Raw genomic sequence first — 16321 nt, 5'->3', positions numbered from 1 at the left:
TGGTCGCCGTGGAGACCAGAGACGATCTTGACCATGACGTCCTTGAGGCCGATCATCCAGTCGGCGGCGAGTTCTGGGAAAAGAAACAAGAAGAGGAAAGGGAAAGGAGATGAGTCGTCAGTTTCTCGAACTCGTTTCGTCGACTTCTTCCTCGATCGAAGCGCCAGATTCAGCTCGAGAAGAAGAAGGAACTCACCCTGAACCGACGACGAAGGTCCAGCACCGTGACCTCGACCTGCTGCTGGCGTAGGAGCACCGAAAGCTGGCGTAGCGTAGGAAGCTCCTGGCGTTTGCGAGTACGCTCCTGGTGTGGGTCCGTAGTTTCCTGGAGTGTAAGCCGACGTGGAAGCGTACGAGCTGGGTCCTCCGGGAGTAGGGGCAGCGAAGACTCCAGGGGTGGGAGCTCCTCCGTAGGCTCCAGGCGTGGGAGCGGACGAGTAGACGCCAGGAGTCGAGGCTGAACTGACTCCAGGGGTGGGTGCTGAAGCTCCGGGGGTGTAGACTCCTCCCTGCAAAAGATCCAAAACGAGACGAAGGGTTCAGTTGAATGCCTCTCGAAGTATCGAAGAAGCTTCAAGGAAAGAGACGAAGGGAGAGAGACGAAGACTCACGTAGGCTGGTGTCTCTGCACTCGAAGCCCAACTTCCTCCCGTGTAGCTGCTCTCAGCGGGAGTGCTACTGTACGCCGACGATCCTGCTCCGGCGGGAGTAGCTCCCCAAGCCGATGATCCAGCTCCAGCAGGCGTTCGACTCGACGATCCAGCTCCAGCGGGAGTTCGACTGTCGGGAGCCCAAGCTGGCGTTCGTCCTCCTCCGTAGGCAGGCGTTCGTCCTCCAGCTCCTCGAGGAGTAGCACTTCCGGCGTTCCAAGCGGGAGTGGCACCTTGTGAAGACGAGAGAGAGAAAGTCAGCAAAGCTCTTCAATGAGAAAAGGGAGCGAGGGAGAAAACGAGGGCTCACCTCCAGCGACGCGAGGAGTCGCACTTGAAGCGTTCCAAGCAGGAGTAGCACCTGAAAAAGAAAGAAGCAGAGGTCAGTAACGAGAAGAGAAGTTGAGGAAGCTAAGAATAAATCCACTCACCTCCAGCAGCGGCGTAGGGATTCGGGGTTCGACCAGCGGGAGCGTAGGCGGGAGTTCGACCTCCGTCGTTGGCGTACGGATTGGGAGTTCGACCGAAGTTGTTGTTGACGGGTGGAGGTTGGAACTGGCTGGGTTGGTGCATCTGCTGCATGCTCTGCTGACCCATACCCAGGCGGTTCGTCGAGAGAGGAGGAGCCATGAGGAGAGGAGACGTCTTTCCGGTGAGGAGACTGCGAACGAACGAAGGCGAGGTCAGTGTTGCTCGAACCCAAACGAAAAGAAGGTTGATAACGAGAGGACTCACTCCTTCTTCATCAGCGAGAGTTTGGGAATATCGATCGTCTTGTTCCCCGACTGAAGCTCGACTCGAGCCTTGTCTCCGTTGATGTCCTTGATCGTTCCAATGAGACTCTTGTTGATTCCCTTGACGATAACGACGTGGCATCCGACGAGAGGATCCTTGGGACCTCGGAAGGTACCAGCCGAAGCGGCACTGGGAGCGACCTGGAAGGCCGGGTTCATCTTCTGGGTGTCGATGGGACGAGCTCGAGCTGCTGAAGCCGACCTGAGCATTCGAGCTCGAACGACGAAGATTCCTCCGTTCTCGAGAATCTCACGGTTGTGAATGAAGACGAACATCGACTGGTAGATCTGGAGGACGGATCCTTTTCGTTCCTGGGAGAGGGGAGAGCGAAGAAGAGAGAGAGAGAGAGAGGTCAGCGCGTCGTTCGAAGGAAGAAGGGGGGGTTTCTCGTTTGAACTCACGGCTCCCTCGATCTCCTTGACCGCATCTCCGACCTTGATCTCCTGACTGTCGTGGTCGACTGCGAGAGCTCGGTTGGCGTCTCGTCGGAGACTGATCTGCCTAGGCGTCTTGGTCGAGACGGCTCCGTTCTGATCGATGACCTTGAAGGTATCTCGCTCGGTCTTGAAGATGACTCCGGCCATTTGAGCGCTGAAGGAAGAAGGAGAGAAGAATCAGTTCGTGCTTCCAATCGTAGAAACGAGCAGGGAGAGAGGAACTCACTCGATCTGAACGAGATCGTGAATCTGGTACTGTCCGACGTTGTTCATCCCGTTTCCGACCTCGGAAGCCTCTCGGATGTCCTTAGCGAAGACCGTGACCTGAGACGACGGAAGAGAAAGATCAGCTACTAGTTCGAAAGAGTGGGGAGAAAAGGAAGTACTCACCTCCAGCAGCGAGAGGTCCGAGAGGAAGGTGACGATGTTCTCAGCGACGGAAACGACCATTCCCGTTTCGTCGACGTTCCTTCCTGCCATGACCTTGACGTGATCTCCGGGCTTGAAGTTCTTCCTAACACTCCTAGCGGGAACCTCGATGTCCTGTCCCTTCAACTCTCCGTGAGTCGCCTTGATCCTGACGGTTTCTCCAGCGATGGAATCGACCGTTCCCAACAGACCCGTCTGCTCTCCCTCGAACACCTCGACGACGTCTCCAGGCTGAAGAACGACGATGGCGGCCTTCCTCGCTGCCTCGGCAATCATCGAGAGGTCCTGCTCCTGTCCCGCTCCAGCGAAACGAGTGATCTCCTCGAGGGTAGGGTCGACGTGCTCCGTTGAGATTCCGTTGATCTTGAAGTCCTTCTCGATGAATCCGTCCTTGGTGTAGGTCTCTCCTTGGAAGACGTACTGCTTTCCTCGAGGGACGACCGACCTTCCTCCGTAGGCTCGAGATACTTCCTCGTGGGAGAAGAACTTGGGAGCGGGTCGACCTGCGAGAGCGACCGACGCGGCTGTGACGACTCCCTTCTTCCTCTTCTTGCCGTCGAGGTTCTCCTCCTTGGGCGAGAGGTCGATTCGAGGGATGAACCTGAGCCCGACCTCCTCTCCGTTCTCGGTGATGTCGATGACCTGAGCGAGATCTCCGGCGTACTTTCCTCGCTTGATTCGAACCCACGACCCGGGGATGATCTCGACGACCTTCTTCCTGAGCTTGAGGAGGGACGACATCTCCTCGATGGGGACCAGGTTGATTCCTCGACTGACGTAGACTCCAACGAGACCTTTGATGGCGGCTTCGACGTGGGCGACCGAGCGAGCTTCGATGTAGATGAGACCGGGGAGGGAGTCTCGTTGAAAGGCGGAGAAGACTTCAAGAGGGGAGTTGGAGTATTCGAGGTCGATGGATTTTCGCATGATGCTGAAGATGATGTCTCGTTCTCGTCCAGCCTAGAGGAGACAAGAAGGAAGAAGGAGGGATGGGAGAGTCAGCTCAAGCGTCGTCTCACGTCGGAGGAAGGGAAGGAGGAGGGAATGAGCTCTCACCTTGACTCGAACCTGCCACAGGTTGGGATCGTCTACACTAGGCATCAAGAGCCTCTGAGGGACCTGATCCTGATCTCCCTTGAACCTAGCAGCTTGACTCCGACCGTGCCTCTCCCTGAACTCCTCAGCGATCCTCTCTGCGTCTCGGTCGTCGAACTCCCTTCTGCGACGATCCAGGAGCTGATGATCCATTCCGACTCGACGAGCATCCGCTCCAGGTTCCTCGAGGTTGGCGTCGTGATCGATGAAGTCGGCAGCTGCGAAAGCGAGAAGAGATAGGTGAATCAGCGACAAGAAAGAGGGGGAAAGGCCAAGGGGAGGGAGGAGGTGGTGAAGGAAGGGAAGGAGAAAGGTCGAACTCACTCTCCTTGATGTAGTCGTCCTCATCCTCGTCCAAATCCTCATCCTCGTCGTCGACCTCAGCTTCGATATCAATGAATCTGTTTCGCTTCTGCTTCTTGGCCTTCTATAGAACCGGGAGGGGATGGAGAGAGGAGGGAAGTCAGCTCGAGCAAAGCACGTCCTTCCTTCCTTTCCTTCCTCGTTGTACTTACCCTCTTGTTCCCTCTCGAATCCCTAGGCCTATCCTCCTCCTCTTCCTCGTCTTCCTCCTCCTCGTCGTCTTCGTCATCGTCATCAGCAGGCTGTTGAGAGATAAGGGAAGGAAGGGATGAGCTCCTCTTGTTGTCTCGATTCTCCTTCTCGAGTTGAGCTCAACACCTCTCGCCACTCCTCCCCTCTCCCCCTTCCTCCTCCTTCTTTTGAGCTTTGACTCACTTTTCGAGGTCTAGAACCGTCATCCTCTTCGTCGTCGTCGTCCTCCTCTTCCTCTTCGTCGTCTACTTTGGGTCGAGCGTCAGGAGATCCACTTCGTTGACGGCTTCCTTCTGCGTTGGGAGAGGAAGACCTCGCAGCGATGGGAGAAGACATTCCCGGAGGATTTTTGAGGAGGGTGGAGTGGCGAGAGAGAAGGGTAGAAGTAGGAGAGTCCACCAAAGAGGGAGAGGGGTCGAAGGAGAAGAATGCGGTTGGGAGGGAGACGAGATCTCGTCCCTTCGACTTGACCTCAAGCGTTTTGGTTTCGTTGCTGCTCGTTCCCCACTTCCTTCCCAACCATCACAGTCGATTTTCGCAACTTCTCTGGTACGGACTGGCGTTCAGGTCTCGTCGCTCCTCGACAAGGAGTAGCTGATTTGCTTCCTTTCTTGGGGTCCTACGGCGTTCAGCAGTTCGACCTCACCTCGCTTCCCTCCCTCCTCCCTCCCTTCTTCACTGATGAAAGTCGGAGCCTTCACATCGTCTATCAAGGTCGGAGGACAGTCTCTTGAGGAGCTCGACGTCAAGGTAGACGGATCTACAGCGACCTGCTACATCGAGGCGAAGGAAACCCAGGTTCGTCCCTTGAGTCTTTCTCTAATGGAGGTCTCGACCTGACCCTTCGCGACTCTCTCGCAGAACTTCGCCATCTGCTGGAGTGAGGACTCGCATGTCCCTCATGGAGATACAGAAGGCAGGGTCTTCCTTGACGGAGCCGGGAAGTCCCTCCTGACCGCTCGCTTATATGAGAGGAAGAGGTCCAGTACTCGAGACAGCGTCAACGCTGGTCCAGGGCAAGCTCGCCTTCTCTCTTTCGGAACCATCGTGAGTCTTCATCTGCATTGGAACGGGCAGGCTTCAGAAAAGATCTGATTTTCTTGCTCTTTGTGCTCTCCTTTGTACAAAGACGACGACGGAGGACGAAGACATCTCCATCGCGTCGACATCAACGTCCGAGCTCGGAACGATCACAATCAAGCTCTTTCGAGGCATTCGAGGACAGCCAAAAGCGCCATCGAAAGAACACAGGGATTTCACCGGATCCGTCGCTGGAACAGTCCACAACGAGGTTCAAGCGAAGAAGTCCAAGGCGTCGTTCGTGACGACGTGAGTGATCCTTCTCTTTCCTCTCTTGTCTTTCGCTACTCTGACCCCTTCTTATTTTAATCAACATTTACAGTCTCGGGGAACTAGTGTCTCGAAACACCGTTAACGTCAAGTTCGATTCCACCGACCTTCCGAACTCGCCTTTCGTCACCTTCAAGTTCATCTATCGCTCCCACTCCGTTCTTCAAGCCCTAGGATTCATCCCTCGTACGTGTCCCTTAACATCAACTGAAACCAACTCCGACACAAGCTCACTTCGAAACCTCCTTTCCCTCTCTCTCTCTCGCTTCATAGCCGACTCTCCAGTTCAACGACCTCAAGCTCTCCCTTCCGCCGCCGCTGGTCCTTCTCGTCCTCGAGCCGCTCAACGACCTTCTCAAATCATCGACATCCCTTCCTCGGACGACGACAACGACAAGGACCTCGACACTCAAGAGGTGGAGGAAGCCAAGGTGAGCCTGTTCTCGTCCTTCTCTTTCGACGCGTTCTCACATCCACGCGTTTCGTCTCTTTCTTTCCGCAGGAACAACTCCGACTCGCTCAACAGAAGGCCGCTCAAGATAGATCTCAAGGGAAGGTGAGTTCCCGATCACTTTTCTCCACTCCTTGGTCTCGCTCCTGACGATGAAGAGGATGAATGCTGACGTCGACTCTGCTCCGCGTGGACGAAACACAGAGAGATTCAACTGCAGCCGATTTGGACGACGTCAAACCCGACATCAAGCCGAAGATCAGGAAGTCCCAGCTCGAGGATCAGGGAGTCATCGATCTTACGGGAGACTGAGCTTCGAGGAGAGGAAGGTTCGGAGCTCACGACGACGCGACGTTTTCTTTGCTTTGGTTTCGATCTCGCTTTTCTTCAGTTTCATGATCCACAGCTTTAGTTCCGCTCTCTCTATCTTTAGTATTTGACTATCCTTACTTTCGATCTAGCTCTCTTCCGCTATCTCCTCACGCAATGAATCCATGCCCTTTTTGAACTCTCGAACGGAACGCGACCCCTTCGTTCAGCAGTCTTCCTCCCACCAACCTTTCCCCAGATTATCTTCCACCTCGCGACCAATTCTTCTGTACCTGCATCTCGCGAGTCACTAGGAAACTGACTCGAAAAATCTTTCATGACGCGTCAAAACCCGCAGGGGGGGTCGGAGCGAGCCAGGAAGTCGAGCTCGAATCTCTTCCTTCCTTCTCCTCCCCAACTCAAACAACGATGCTCCCTCTCCTAGGTCAAATCTCAGCCACCATCCAAGTCGCCTGTCTCTGGACCTTCTGCAACTTTGGACTCGCTACTCGACTGTTCTTTGAGCCCTTCTCACCTACTCTGGCATGGGACGCAACCTCGACCTTCGCGTGAGCTCGACCTTTCCTTCCCTTCTTCTTTTCCCCTCCCCCCGATCCTTCCTCGAGCTGCCGGCTTCGCTCTTTCGGGCGGAGGAGAGAGCGCTGAGAATCTTACCTCGTGTTCTTGTTCTTTTCGATTTCAGATGGGTGCTCTGGAACTGGATGCAGCGAATGTTCGAGGTCTCTCATGGAGGGGAGGAGGCTCTGACCTGGAGTGGAGATGAGATCCCTGAAGGAGAATCTGGGATCGTTATTGGTGAGTCGAGATCCCTCTTTCAAGCTGAGCATGTGAAGGTCACTGACCTCGCTTCTTCTCTTTCGCAGCGAACCATCAATCGTGAGTGAAGAAGAGACAAAGTCGGATGAACAAGCGAGGAAGGAGAGAGATCTCGAGCTCACCTCTGCCCCCTTCCCCTTCCCGCTTCTCTCCCCGTCCATCAGCTTCAACGACTACCTCTTCGTTCAAGGTCTCGCCGTTCGAGCGGGGATGCTTTCACGTTGCCGCTACTTCGCTAAGAGGCAGCTGGTTTGGCAGATCCCTCTCTTTGGACTCGGTTTCTGGTTGATTGGGTTCCTCTTGATCGATAGAAACTGGGCTGAGGACGAGAAGAAGATCGAGTGAGTCTCGTTCATTTCTTCATCTTTCTGCCCCCCTGGAGTGAAGCCGAGGGCTGAGAGTTTCACATCGTTTTTTTTCTTCCCTTTTCAGCTCTACGTTCCGAAGGATCAAGAAGAACAAGAGTCCGATCTGGATCGTCACTTACTTGGTTCGTTCGTTTCGACTTGAAGATCGTGATGAAGCTGACTTCTTGCTTCACCTCGCGTCGTCTCGTCTCTCAGGAGGGAACGCGTCGAACTCCCAAAGGAATCGCTGCTGTAATATGCTCTCTTTCTTTCTCGATGAGCTTCTGCTGATTCGTACTCTTTCTACCGCACCTACAGAGCCAAGCTTTCTGCGAGAAAGCGGGCAAGCCAGTCCTTTCCGAGGTGCGTTGCTCTCTACTCCTTTGACTTTACATCCTGTCCCAATCCTGACTGATGAGCTTCCTCTTTCTTCCTCTCTCCTCCCCCAGGTCCTTTTTCCCCGAACCAAAGGTTTCGTCGCTACAGTCCAAGGTCTTCGGAACTCCCACGTCAAGGCCGTCTACGACCTCACCATCGCCATCTCTTCGCCCGAAGGCTTCCAGGTCCCCTTCCTCCCCATGACCCTCTATGGAATCTCGGATCTTACCAAAGCTGGATACAAGTTCCACGTTCACGTTCGAAGGTGAGCCGTCTTTCTCGTCTTCGTTTTTTGCTTCCCTGGTCGAAGGACTGACGCGTCGTCCCTCCGTCTTCTTTCTTCGCAGAACCCTCATCTCCTCCCTTCCCGATGATCCGAAGGAAGTCGCTGCTTGGGCTGAAAATGCTTGGGTCGAGAAAGACAAGGTCTTGAAGGCGATGAGGAAGGAATGGACGGATGCCGAGGTGTTGAAGGAGGGGTCGATGGGAGGAGTGAGGAGATGGAAGTGGTTTGGACCTTTGCTTTCGAAGGGAGGGAGCAGCAAGAAGACGCAGTAGGATAGGGTACACCTTCATTTGATTGTATATTATACCAGAGTCGTATCCTAAGTAGAGTAGTACAGCCGAGTTTGAACCTAGTAGCGAACGAGACCGAGGGAGGAGAAGCGAAAACAGTCGACACCATCCCTTCACCACTTTGGCTCTCCCAAAATCAACCAAGCCATCAGGGCCACCACCACCGCGACACCAGCGCCCACCACCTCGCCCTGACCTCCCCCGAGCACTACCAAGAGCCACCATCCGAGCCCAGCTCCCGTATCGAGGATCGTACCGAGGACCTTCTCGAGTTGAATCTGGTTGTCGGACGCTCGAGGCGAGAGTTGGACGTCGAGGAGAGCGTTCTCGTTGATGGAGGTGTGAGAAGGGTGGAGGAGAAGAGAAAGTAAAACGGGAGTGTGGTCGGAGAGGGTGAGGGTTGGGATGGTTTGGTAGGAGAGGATGGAAGAAGTCGTGGTTGAAGTCGAGGAGGAGGAGAAGAGGATTCGGTCGGTGTAGGAGGGAGTTCGTTTGGTGCTGTGGTCGTGACGAGAAAAGAAGAGAGATGATCGGCTTGGAAACCCACGCCTGAGAGGGAGAGAAGGGGGAGGGGAAGAGAGAGAAGAAGAGACGGGACGAACCTGTAAACCCCAGCTTTCCCAATCTCGAACTTGTACGTCGGAGGGAACCCAGCGATGTCCCCTTCCTCGAATCCACCAAGACTTCTCCCTTGAGTCTGAATCATCTTCAGAGTATCCCACTTCTTTAAACTCTCCCAGCCCAGCTGTCCCTCCTTCTCGATCGAAACTCCAGCGACGATGAGGTCTCGGAGGTCCTTCGGAGCAGGAAGGTAGGCTCCTCCTGGTGCTGGGGTCGTACCGAGGCGATAGTTGAGATCTCCGAGAAGGAAGAGGTGAGAGGAGGCATTGATCTGAGTGGTGATGGGGGTTTGGTTGGAGGGAGGGTGGAGAGGGAAGAGGAGTCGGGACGTGAGGCGGTCGTAGTTGGCGATGCGATCAGCGATGTTCTGGGCGTGAGGAGCAAAGTGAGCGCATATGAACCTGCGAGAAGCATGCAAGAGAGCCTTTCGGTCAGCTTCGGGGTCACATCGAGCTGGTGAAAGAGGTGAGGGAACGATGGACTGACGTGAAGCTCTCGACGACGGGAGACTCTCCTGCACCTCTCTCGATCCATATCCTCCCTCCGACGGCAGCCTTGTTCCCCATCAGCCCTCCTACGAGCCCCAGACCAATCGAACGCTTCACCATCGAGCCCAGAACCATCCCCTTCTCGCCTCGAGCCTTCTGAGAGACGGGGAGGGTTCGATCCAGCGCGAAGACGAAGAGAGCGACGTTCGTGTGGTAGGTGAGGCCGAGAAGGGTGTAGGATTCTTTAACGGAGGTGGGGGATAGGGATTTGGCATGAGCTGAAAGGATGGAGGTGATTTGGAGAGTGAGAAGCGAGTACTGATGGGAGAAAGAGGGAGGAGGGAATGGACGGGCTGTCGTGAGCTCGGTTCTTTCCACTTGTAGAGTTTGGCGAGGGACCTACGACCGAGGAAGTAGCTCCAGCGACTGAAGTAAAAAGAGAACGTTATATAAAAGGGAAGAAGATCAGCCGAGAGCGAGGAGGAAGAGGCAAGAGCCAGAGCGTAAGGAGACGAAGGAGGAGATGAAGACTGACGAGCGAGGTGAAGCTCAGCGACCTCTTGCATCCCAATCACTACCAGATCAGGAGGAGAACTCGATCCCTTCTTGTCTGAGAAGTCTTTTACACCGGAAGTGAGCCATTCTGTCAGATCCTATGGACGAAAAGGTGGGAGGGAGGTCAGCTTCGAAGCAGGAGAAGAAGGGAGGGAAGGGAGCCAGAGCTCACCTTGATCGTTGCCGTTCGAGCTCGAAGATTCGCGTTGTAGGTCGTCTACCGAAACCAAAATGGGTCAGTATACATCTCAGGAAGGTGATGAACGTTCGACCACTCACAAGAAATACGTTGAGAGGCTTTGGCATGCTGGATGAGTGTTGGGAGGAGCTTGGGAGGGACGGGGGCTCGGAGTCGAGAGATTGAAAGGCTGATCGAGTTCTCCGATGCTTTGGAGAAGGCGTTCGCTCTCACAGCCTTGGATTATATAAGAAAGAGGTTCGGCTAAGGATTTCGACTGCTTTCAAGTTCCTCGTTAGGAAAATCCCGTAGAATCATGACATCGCCTTCGTATCGTCCAGCTCGCTTTCGACTCCCCTGCTTCCTTTGATTAACGAAGGGCGAAGGACTCGATCCCAGTTCTGACTCCACGTTCCCCAGTCCTGCTGTCGTTCAGAAATCTTGCTTCTGATCTTCTGAAGTTGCGCTGAATCTGAGGAGGACGGGAAGCCTCGGAGGAGGGACTGGGGAGGAGAAGAAGGGAAAGGAAAGAGGGAACGCGTCAGGGTTGAGATTTCGATCTCTGAGAAGAGAGCAGAGAAGAGGATGAGAAGATACTCACAATAATCTGAAAAGCGAGTTGTGAAGAGGTGGAGAAAATGAGGCCGTTGACTCCGTCTTCGACGAGCTCGTTGAGGCTGGAAGGAGTCAAGAACGAAGGGGTTGAAATCAGCGACGCGTTTTGAAGGAAAGCGACAGCGAAGAGCAGGACTCACCAAGCAAAGTCCAACGAGCACACAGGAAGTCCACAGCCGAACATGTCGACAATTTTCATTGGAAGATCGAGAGCTGACGAGCTCGAGTGAAGAGAAACTCCAAGGTCGGCGGAACCTGAAGAAACGAGGGAGCGGAAGAGGTCTCAGGCAACAGCTTGAGGAGCGATGGATGTCGATCGTAACTCACCTAGCAGCCGTGGGTAATCTTCCACCTCAACCCAAGCACACCAAACGCCAACGAACTTCCATCCTTCCCCCAACCTCCTCTTCTCCACCTGAGCCTCCCACAACCTCCGTCCCGGTCCCTTCCCGCTCACCACCACGGCCAAAGGAGGCAGACGCACACTTTCCGAAAACGTTCTATCGACAGATTTCCGAGCCTCGAGCTCGTAAAGGGTGAGGGCGTCGAGGAGGATGCTGAAGTCCTCGTCGGCCGTCCAAGAAGTCGACGACACGAGGACCGCTGGACGATCGGATCGCAGATGGGGAGTAGGGAGATGAGTAGGAGATATCGATGAGGGGGCTAGGAGGTCGGTGAAGGTGGTGGACGTGGTAGTGTTGGGTTTGGGAACGAGCGAGGTGACGTTTTTTGGAAGGAGAGGTTGAAGGCGGCTGAAGAGCTGTTGAAGTGAGGCGAAACCGAGGAAGACGGTCAGATTATGCTAGACCAAGCGGGAAGAAGTGATAGTCGATAGTCACATTATGGACGTCTACTGGTCCGCAAGGACGGAAGTGTTCTGGCGGACGGTCGTGAAGCACGATCTTCTGCCCTCTTGAAGAGGTGAAAGAAAGGGACGACGTCAGATTCGGTACCACGCGAAGGTCTACAGCTCACTCACCTCAGTCCCCATTCCTTGGTTAGCCATTCCTCCATCGCTTTCGTAACGAAAAGATGGACGAAAGCGGTTCGTCCGAAAGTCCGTTCGAACCTGTCGCGTCGAAGAAAGGCTCGTGAGCACCGCGGGCCCTCGACAGTGACAGCTGGGATAAGACTCACTTCTTGGCGACCCTGACGAGCAAATGATCCTTCCCAAGTCTCATCGCGAGGATCGAGAAGCCGAGGTTGTGCCAGTCGATGATCAGACGCGATCCTCGCAGGAGAACGACGAGCTGAACGAGTGCCAACGTTGGAATCGAGGGAGGGTTCTGATCACGGATCAAAGCAACCACAAGGTTAGCCCAGAGTTAAGACATGGGCACCATCGAGATGCTGAATGGTCGAAGACGAACCTGTACTAGCACGAACTCGGGCGGGTCCTCCAATTCCCAAAGCAAGACCTTCAAGATTCCGGCGACCTGCATCAAGACCTTCAGCGGAGCTGTGAGAAGGAAGAGCGACCTGGGAGCTTTGAGGAGGATGTTCGGAGGTGGGGTGAGAGGTATGGTGTGGAAGTTGGGCATCGACAAGAGCGATGGGAGGAGGGAGGAGCCTGCAAAGAGGGAAAGGAGGGAAGACAGTGTGAGCTCTCGTCTCGCTCGCCTTCCCTCCTTTCTCTACCTAAAACGCGCCCAGAATGCGAAGACGAACCAGCGTATCCAACCAGAGTAGTCTGGAAACCGTTATCAGCGAAAGACTGGGCGTGATACATCATTCGAGGGCTTCGGCTGAAGCGGACGAGGAAGAAGGAAGGGAAGGAGAGATGGTCAGCTCGCTCGGTTTCTCTTCTCGCCCTCCCTACTCCCCTCTTTGAGCTCCCAAACGACTGAAACTGGCGAAGATGAACTCACCCCATATCTCCAAGGACGAGGAGTACGACTGAGCGTGTCGGGCGAGAGGGAGCTGGCGAAAAGTAATACTTTGCGAAGAGCAGCGTCACCAGAGCAAGAGCGACCAGAGGTGCGACGGCGACCATCGTGGGAGCCATCTTCCTAAGTAGGCTGTTTTTGGAGGTCTTGGTGAGCAGAAAGATTGGGAGGTCCCAAAGATATGTAGGCTTGGTCGGGTAGCCTCTGTGCTGGCGGTTGAGGGGAAGGAAGAGCAGGAGGAAGACGTTGATCAGCTCGAAATACCTCTGAAGCAGATCGGTCTTGCTCCTTCCTTCCCAACGCCCACCACACAAAAGTGAACTCGTCGACAAAGCGGATGCTAGAAGCCTCTTGGACGAATCCAGCACCTTGTCTATTAAAACACCGTTCTAAACACCTCCGATCAATGCATCAGCAGCGCCCCGCTCATCCTCCGTTCATCCCTCCTTTGACTCTTCTCCGAGCTGCAGTTCGATTCTATTCTATTTCGGTCCCGTAGCTTATCGAAGTGCCTTCAAAGGTCGTCACCAGCTCTAGATGAACACAGAATTCGACGGAGAAACAGCAGTGGAACAAAACCGCGACTCGCCCACCCTTGAACCTTGTCGCTCTCCCCTTCTAACAGGCTCCTCCGTCTCACTTTATTCTTTTCTACGTCAGATCTCTCCATCAGCATTCTACTTCTCGTCTGTTCCCTCTTTCGAGAGGTTCGTTCCCAACCACCACCCTCCCGAACAACCAACAAGATGCTTGCTACGTCCGCCATCTTTCGCCCGTCCTCCCCTCTCCTCCTCCTCTCTTCCTTCCTTCTCCTCCTCCTTACCCCGAGTCCTTCTTCCGCCCTACCTCATCCACCTCTGGATCACACACCTCGCGGTCTCAAACATCGAGACCTTTTCTCCGAGCTCAACGCAACCCTCTCCTCCGTCGTCTCGACGCTCACCTCCTCCTCCTCACCTACCTCGCCTCGTCCAACTCCCGAACCCATCAGCGGAGGACTGGCTCAACTCGTTGCCAACTACAAAGCTCTATCCATCGATGATCTTCTAGGTTTCGCGACCACAACCGCGGACGCGTGCTACGACTCTTCAGCCACTGCCTCCTTGTTCAACTCTCTTTTCGTCAGTGGAGGCGAGAATACGACGATCCTTCTTTGCCCTGGACAAGTCATCAACATCGATGAAACCATCCTCTTCACCGCGTCAGGACAAGGGATTCAGACTCAGGGAGGAAGCGCCGTCGCGTTGACGTCGCGCGCCCAACTCGTTATCACATCTTCCGACATCTCGACCGCTATTCAAGCTTCAGGTGTCGACTGCAACGATCTTCTCGTAGACAGCATTATCATTGACGGAGGAAGAGGAACTCTTGGTGCGCTGTCAGGTGGTGCAGCTTTGCTCGAGCTTGGTGAGTCGACTTTGATTTCTCGCACGCGTCGAGCATCGATCTGTCTTCCTTCCCTTATTTTCTGTGAACTCTCAACTGATTCATCTTCCCCCTACTACTTGCCTCTTATAGGAGGTACCTCCCAGCGACATACGGTCACCAACTGCCAACTCTCGAACACTAGAGGGTGGTCGTCGCTCCACATCATTCAAGGAACCGGTCTCACTTGTTCGGATGGTGAGTCTCTTTCAAGAGGTCGAATGCTCTTTCCAGGGTCTTCTAGAAGTGATTGGTGTGCGGCGTCGATAACGAAGACCAGAATCGCTCAAGCAGAGACCTCGAACACACCACTTTCTTTTCGTCCCTCGATTTCTCCCGATGTTGATTCCCCTTCCTTTTTACATCCAGCCGTGATCAAGAACAACGTCATCGGTCCTTCTGGTACAGAAGCATCCATCGCAGATGGGATCAGTCTAGCTTGCAACAATAGTATTGTCCAGGGCAACGAGGTGAGTCGAATCGATCTTGATCGTCCTCTTTTCCGTTCTCGACGAAGGTCTCCCTCCTCCCGCTGACGTTTAGCTGTTCCTCATCGAAAGATCACCGACGCCACAGACGGTGGAATCGTCATCTTCGGATCTCCCGGATCCGACATCTCAGGCAACACCATTACGTCGACAAGTGTGAGTCGCTTTTCATTCATTTTCGACGCGTCGACTTAGGCTGACTTGCTTCCCTCTGATTCCTCCGTCTCTCAGTCTATCCTTCTCGGTGGAATCAATCTCGTAGACTACTCGCCCTTTAGCGGAGACTACACTGGTCAGTCACATCTTCCTCCTTCATCTTATCGAAAGTCTTTTTCGGGCGAGGCTGAAGTTTGAACCCTCCCTCTTCTTCTTCTCCAATTTCTAGGCGTCCAGGTTTACGACAACACCATCACCGCTGCTGGAACTCAGATCAAAGTGGGGATAGCGATGGGACCTTCGATCTGGGGAGACAGCACCACCAACGTCAACTTTGGAGCCAACGTTCGCGCCAACACCTTCGGCGGAACTCACATGTCTTTCGCACTTGCGATAGCTGGAGTGGAAGATTGGTCGGTCACGGAGAACGTGGCTCTATCTACCACACGTTTCGAAGGAGGTCAGTGCTTCTGTTTTCCGCTTCCGTTCGTCGTCCTCGACTGACGCGTCGCCGTTTCGTTTTTCTTCAGTTCGAGGATCGAAATGCCACGGACTCTCAGCGAGCGTGGCTCCGACTTTCGCCATCATCGACACTTCGAAGTCCACTGCGACTCTCGGGGACGATGCCAACTGCTGGACTCGTGAGTTGATCTTCCTTTACCCTTCGCTCTCGAGCACGATCCGTCGCTGAAACATATCTCTCTCTCACTCTCTTTCTTTCCTGTCGCAGAGGGAACGATGTCCTACCTCATCTGCTACGACGCAGGAGATACTACCACCCAAGTCTCTCCCGACTCTGCGTTCACCGGAGGGACCTGCACGGCCTCAGCTCAAGCAGCAGAATCAACCACCTCGGCCTGGCTCGACAGCGGATTCTGTTTGCTCGATGCGGACACGAGGATCCTCGCCAGCGACTACTCCCTCAGTGACGTTCAGACGGTGGAGCTCTGCACCTCAACGTGCACCTCGCTCCAGTACAACTACGCGGGCATGGAAAGTGAGTTCTTTAAAGGAAAACGAATGAAAAGTCGAGCTGACTTTCGACGCGTCTTCTTTTCTTCCCAGACTCCAAACAGTGAGCCTCCCTCTCTATCTTCTTCCTTTTGACCTCGGAAACTAATAATCCTTCGTCTTTGTAGATGCTACTGCGGCAACGAGATCAACACGGCCAGCGGACAAGGAGGGCAGTACAACTCGACGACGTATTGGTTCGTTCTCTCTCCACGTCCTTCATCTTCCTTTTCACCTCCTGTTTCCCGAGCTGACGGCGACCTTCTCCTTCTACTATAGCACGAGCGTCTGCCCAGGAGACTCAACCGAAATCTGCGGTGGGAACTCCTACCTCATGTCGCTCTGGTACGACTCTTCTCGCGTGTCCGCTCCCTCCCTCAACAGCACTTCGACGTAGTAGTAGCTTTTCTCCGTCCACGGCTCCCTTCTCCTAGATGGCGTTCGTATCGTTTACGTTGCAGCTTTGTAAATCACTGTATCCGTTACTCTCCGACCGCTGTAGTATCTATTATCGCACTGCTTCTTGTACTTCGACTTTCGACGCGTTTCTCGTTTCTTCCGCTGAGCTCGACCTTTCCGTTCGTCGCAAGGGATTTCTCGAGACGGAGAGATGCAAAAGATGAAAACAGACTAATCTACGATCGACCTAACAACGAGAAACGAGAAAACAAGATCTACCCAGCTACCCT

The 16321-nt window shown here is 54.3% G+C and overlaps 6 protein-coding genes across 6 annotated transcripts; 3 read left to right on the top strand and 3 right to left on the bottom strand.

The window, feature by feature from the left end:
- Positions 1–735: 735 nt before the first annotated feature.
- Positions 736–3763, bottom strand: BDY24DRAFT_258098 (early transcription elongation factor of RNA pol II, NGN section-domain-containing protein). The gene is made up of 8 exons (XM_076636824.1): positions 3731–3763; positions 3368–3624; positions 2273–3271; positions 2109–2206; positions 1847–2036; positions 1386–1756; positions 1082–1311; positions 736–1011 (listed from the first exon to the last, which is right to left on the bottom strand). Exons 2-8 carry the CDS (start codon positions 3557–3559, stop codon positions 908–910), a joined length of 2184 nt encoding a protein of 727 aa, XP_076499365.1. The 5' UTR covers positions 3560–3624; positions 3731–3763; the 3' UTR covers positions 736–907.
- A 619-nt stretch (positions 3764–4382) lies between these two features.
- Positions 4383–6270, top strand: BDY24DRAFT_381325 (uncharacterized protein). The gene is made up of 7 exons (XM_076639318.1): positions 4383–4759; positions 4823–5008; positions 5091–5290; positions 5364–5497; positions 5585–5742; positions 5814–5867; positions 5967–6270. Exons 1-7 carry the CDS (start codon positions 4643–4645, stop codon positions 6072–6074), a joined length of 957 nt encoding a protein of 318 aa, XP_076499364.1. The 5' UTR covers positions 4383–4642; the 3' UTR covers positions 6075–6270.
- Positions 6271–6384: 114 nt separating this feature from the next.
- Positions 6385–8331, top strand: BDY24DRAFT_381321 (lysophospholipid acyltransferase family protein). Its single transcript, XM_076639317.1, has 9 exons — positions 6385–6640; positions 6775–6887; positions 6956–6968; positions 7073–7249; positions 7341–7398; positions 7472–7507; positions 7574–7618; positions 7705–7898; positions 7981–8331. Exons 1-9 carry the CDS (start codon positions 6501–6503, stop codon positions 8189–8191), a joined length of 987 nt encoding a protein of 328 aa, XP_076499363.1. The 5' UTR covers positions 6385–6500; the 3' UTR covers positions 8192–8331.
- INP54 (phosphoinositide 5-phosphatase INP54) lies at positions 8332–10314 on the bottom strand. The gene is made up of 6 exons (XM_076639316.1): positions 10153–10314; positions 10046–10090; positions 9854–9971; positions 9722–9744; positions 9317–9636; positions 8332–9231 (listed from the first exon to the last, which is right to left on the bottom strand). The coding sequence occupies exons 1-6, from the start codon at positions 10177–10179 to the stop codon at positions 8418–8420; spliced, it is 1347 nt and encodes a 448-aa protein (XP_076499362.1). The 5' UTR covers positions 10180–10314; the 3' UTR covers positions 8332–8417.
- Positions 10315–13031, bottom strand: ALG1 (chitobiosyldiphosphodolichol beta-1,4 mannosyltransferase). Its single transcript, XM_076639315.1, has 10 exons — positions 12535–13031; positions 12335–12411; positions 12037–12236; positions 11804–11952; positions 11646–11735; positions 11506–11578; positions 10994–11426; positions 10807–10921; positions 10653–10728; positions 10315–10554 (listed from the first exon to the last, which is right to left on the bottom strand). Exons 1-10 carry the CDS (start codon positions 12669–12671, stop codon positions 10366–10368), a joined length of 1539 nt encoding a protein of 512 aa, XP_076499361.1. The 5' UTR covers positions 12672–13031; the 3' UTR covers positions 10315–10365.
- A 267-nt stretch (positions 13032–13298) lies between these two features.
- BDY24DRAFT_368994 (right-handed parallel beta-helix repeat-containing protein) lies at positions 13299–15700 on the top strand (the record flags this gene model as incomplete). Its single annotated transcript, XM_076638042.1, has 9 exons — positions 13299–13959; positions 14071–14175; positions 14347–14447; positions 14538–14621; positions 14697–14757; positions 14851–15081; positions 15152–15262; positions 15352–15618; positions 15687–15700. The coding sequence occupies 9 exons, from the start codon at positions 13299–13301 to the stop codon at positions 15698–15700; spliced, it is 1635 nt and encodes a 544-aa protein (XP_076499360.1).
- Between the last annotated feature and the right edge of the window lie 621 nt (positions 15701–16321).

The sequence above is a fragment of the Mrakia frigida genome (genome assembly GCF_051309035.1).
Source record: "Mrakia frigida strain ATCC 22029 unplaced genomic scaffold BDY24scaffold_6, whole genome shotgun sequence".
NCBI classification, from domain to species: Eukaryota; Fungi; Basidiomycota; class Tremellomycetes; order Cystofilobasidiales; family Mrakiaceae; genus Mrakia; species Mrakia frigida.
The sequence above is the reverse complement of the archived record's forward strand: the minus strand, read 5'-3'. Positions and strand labels throughout refer to the sequence as shown.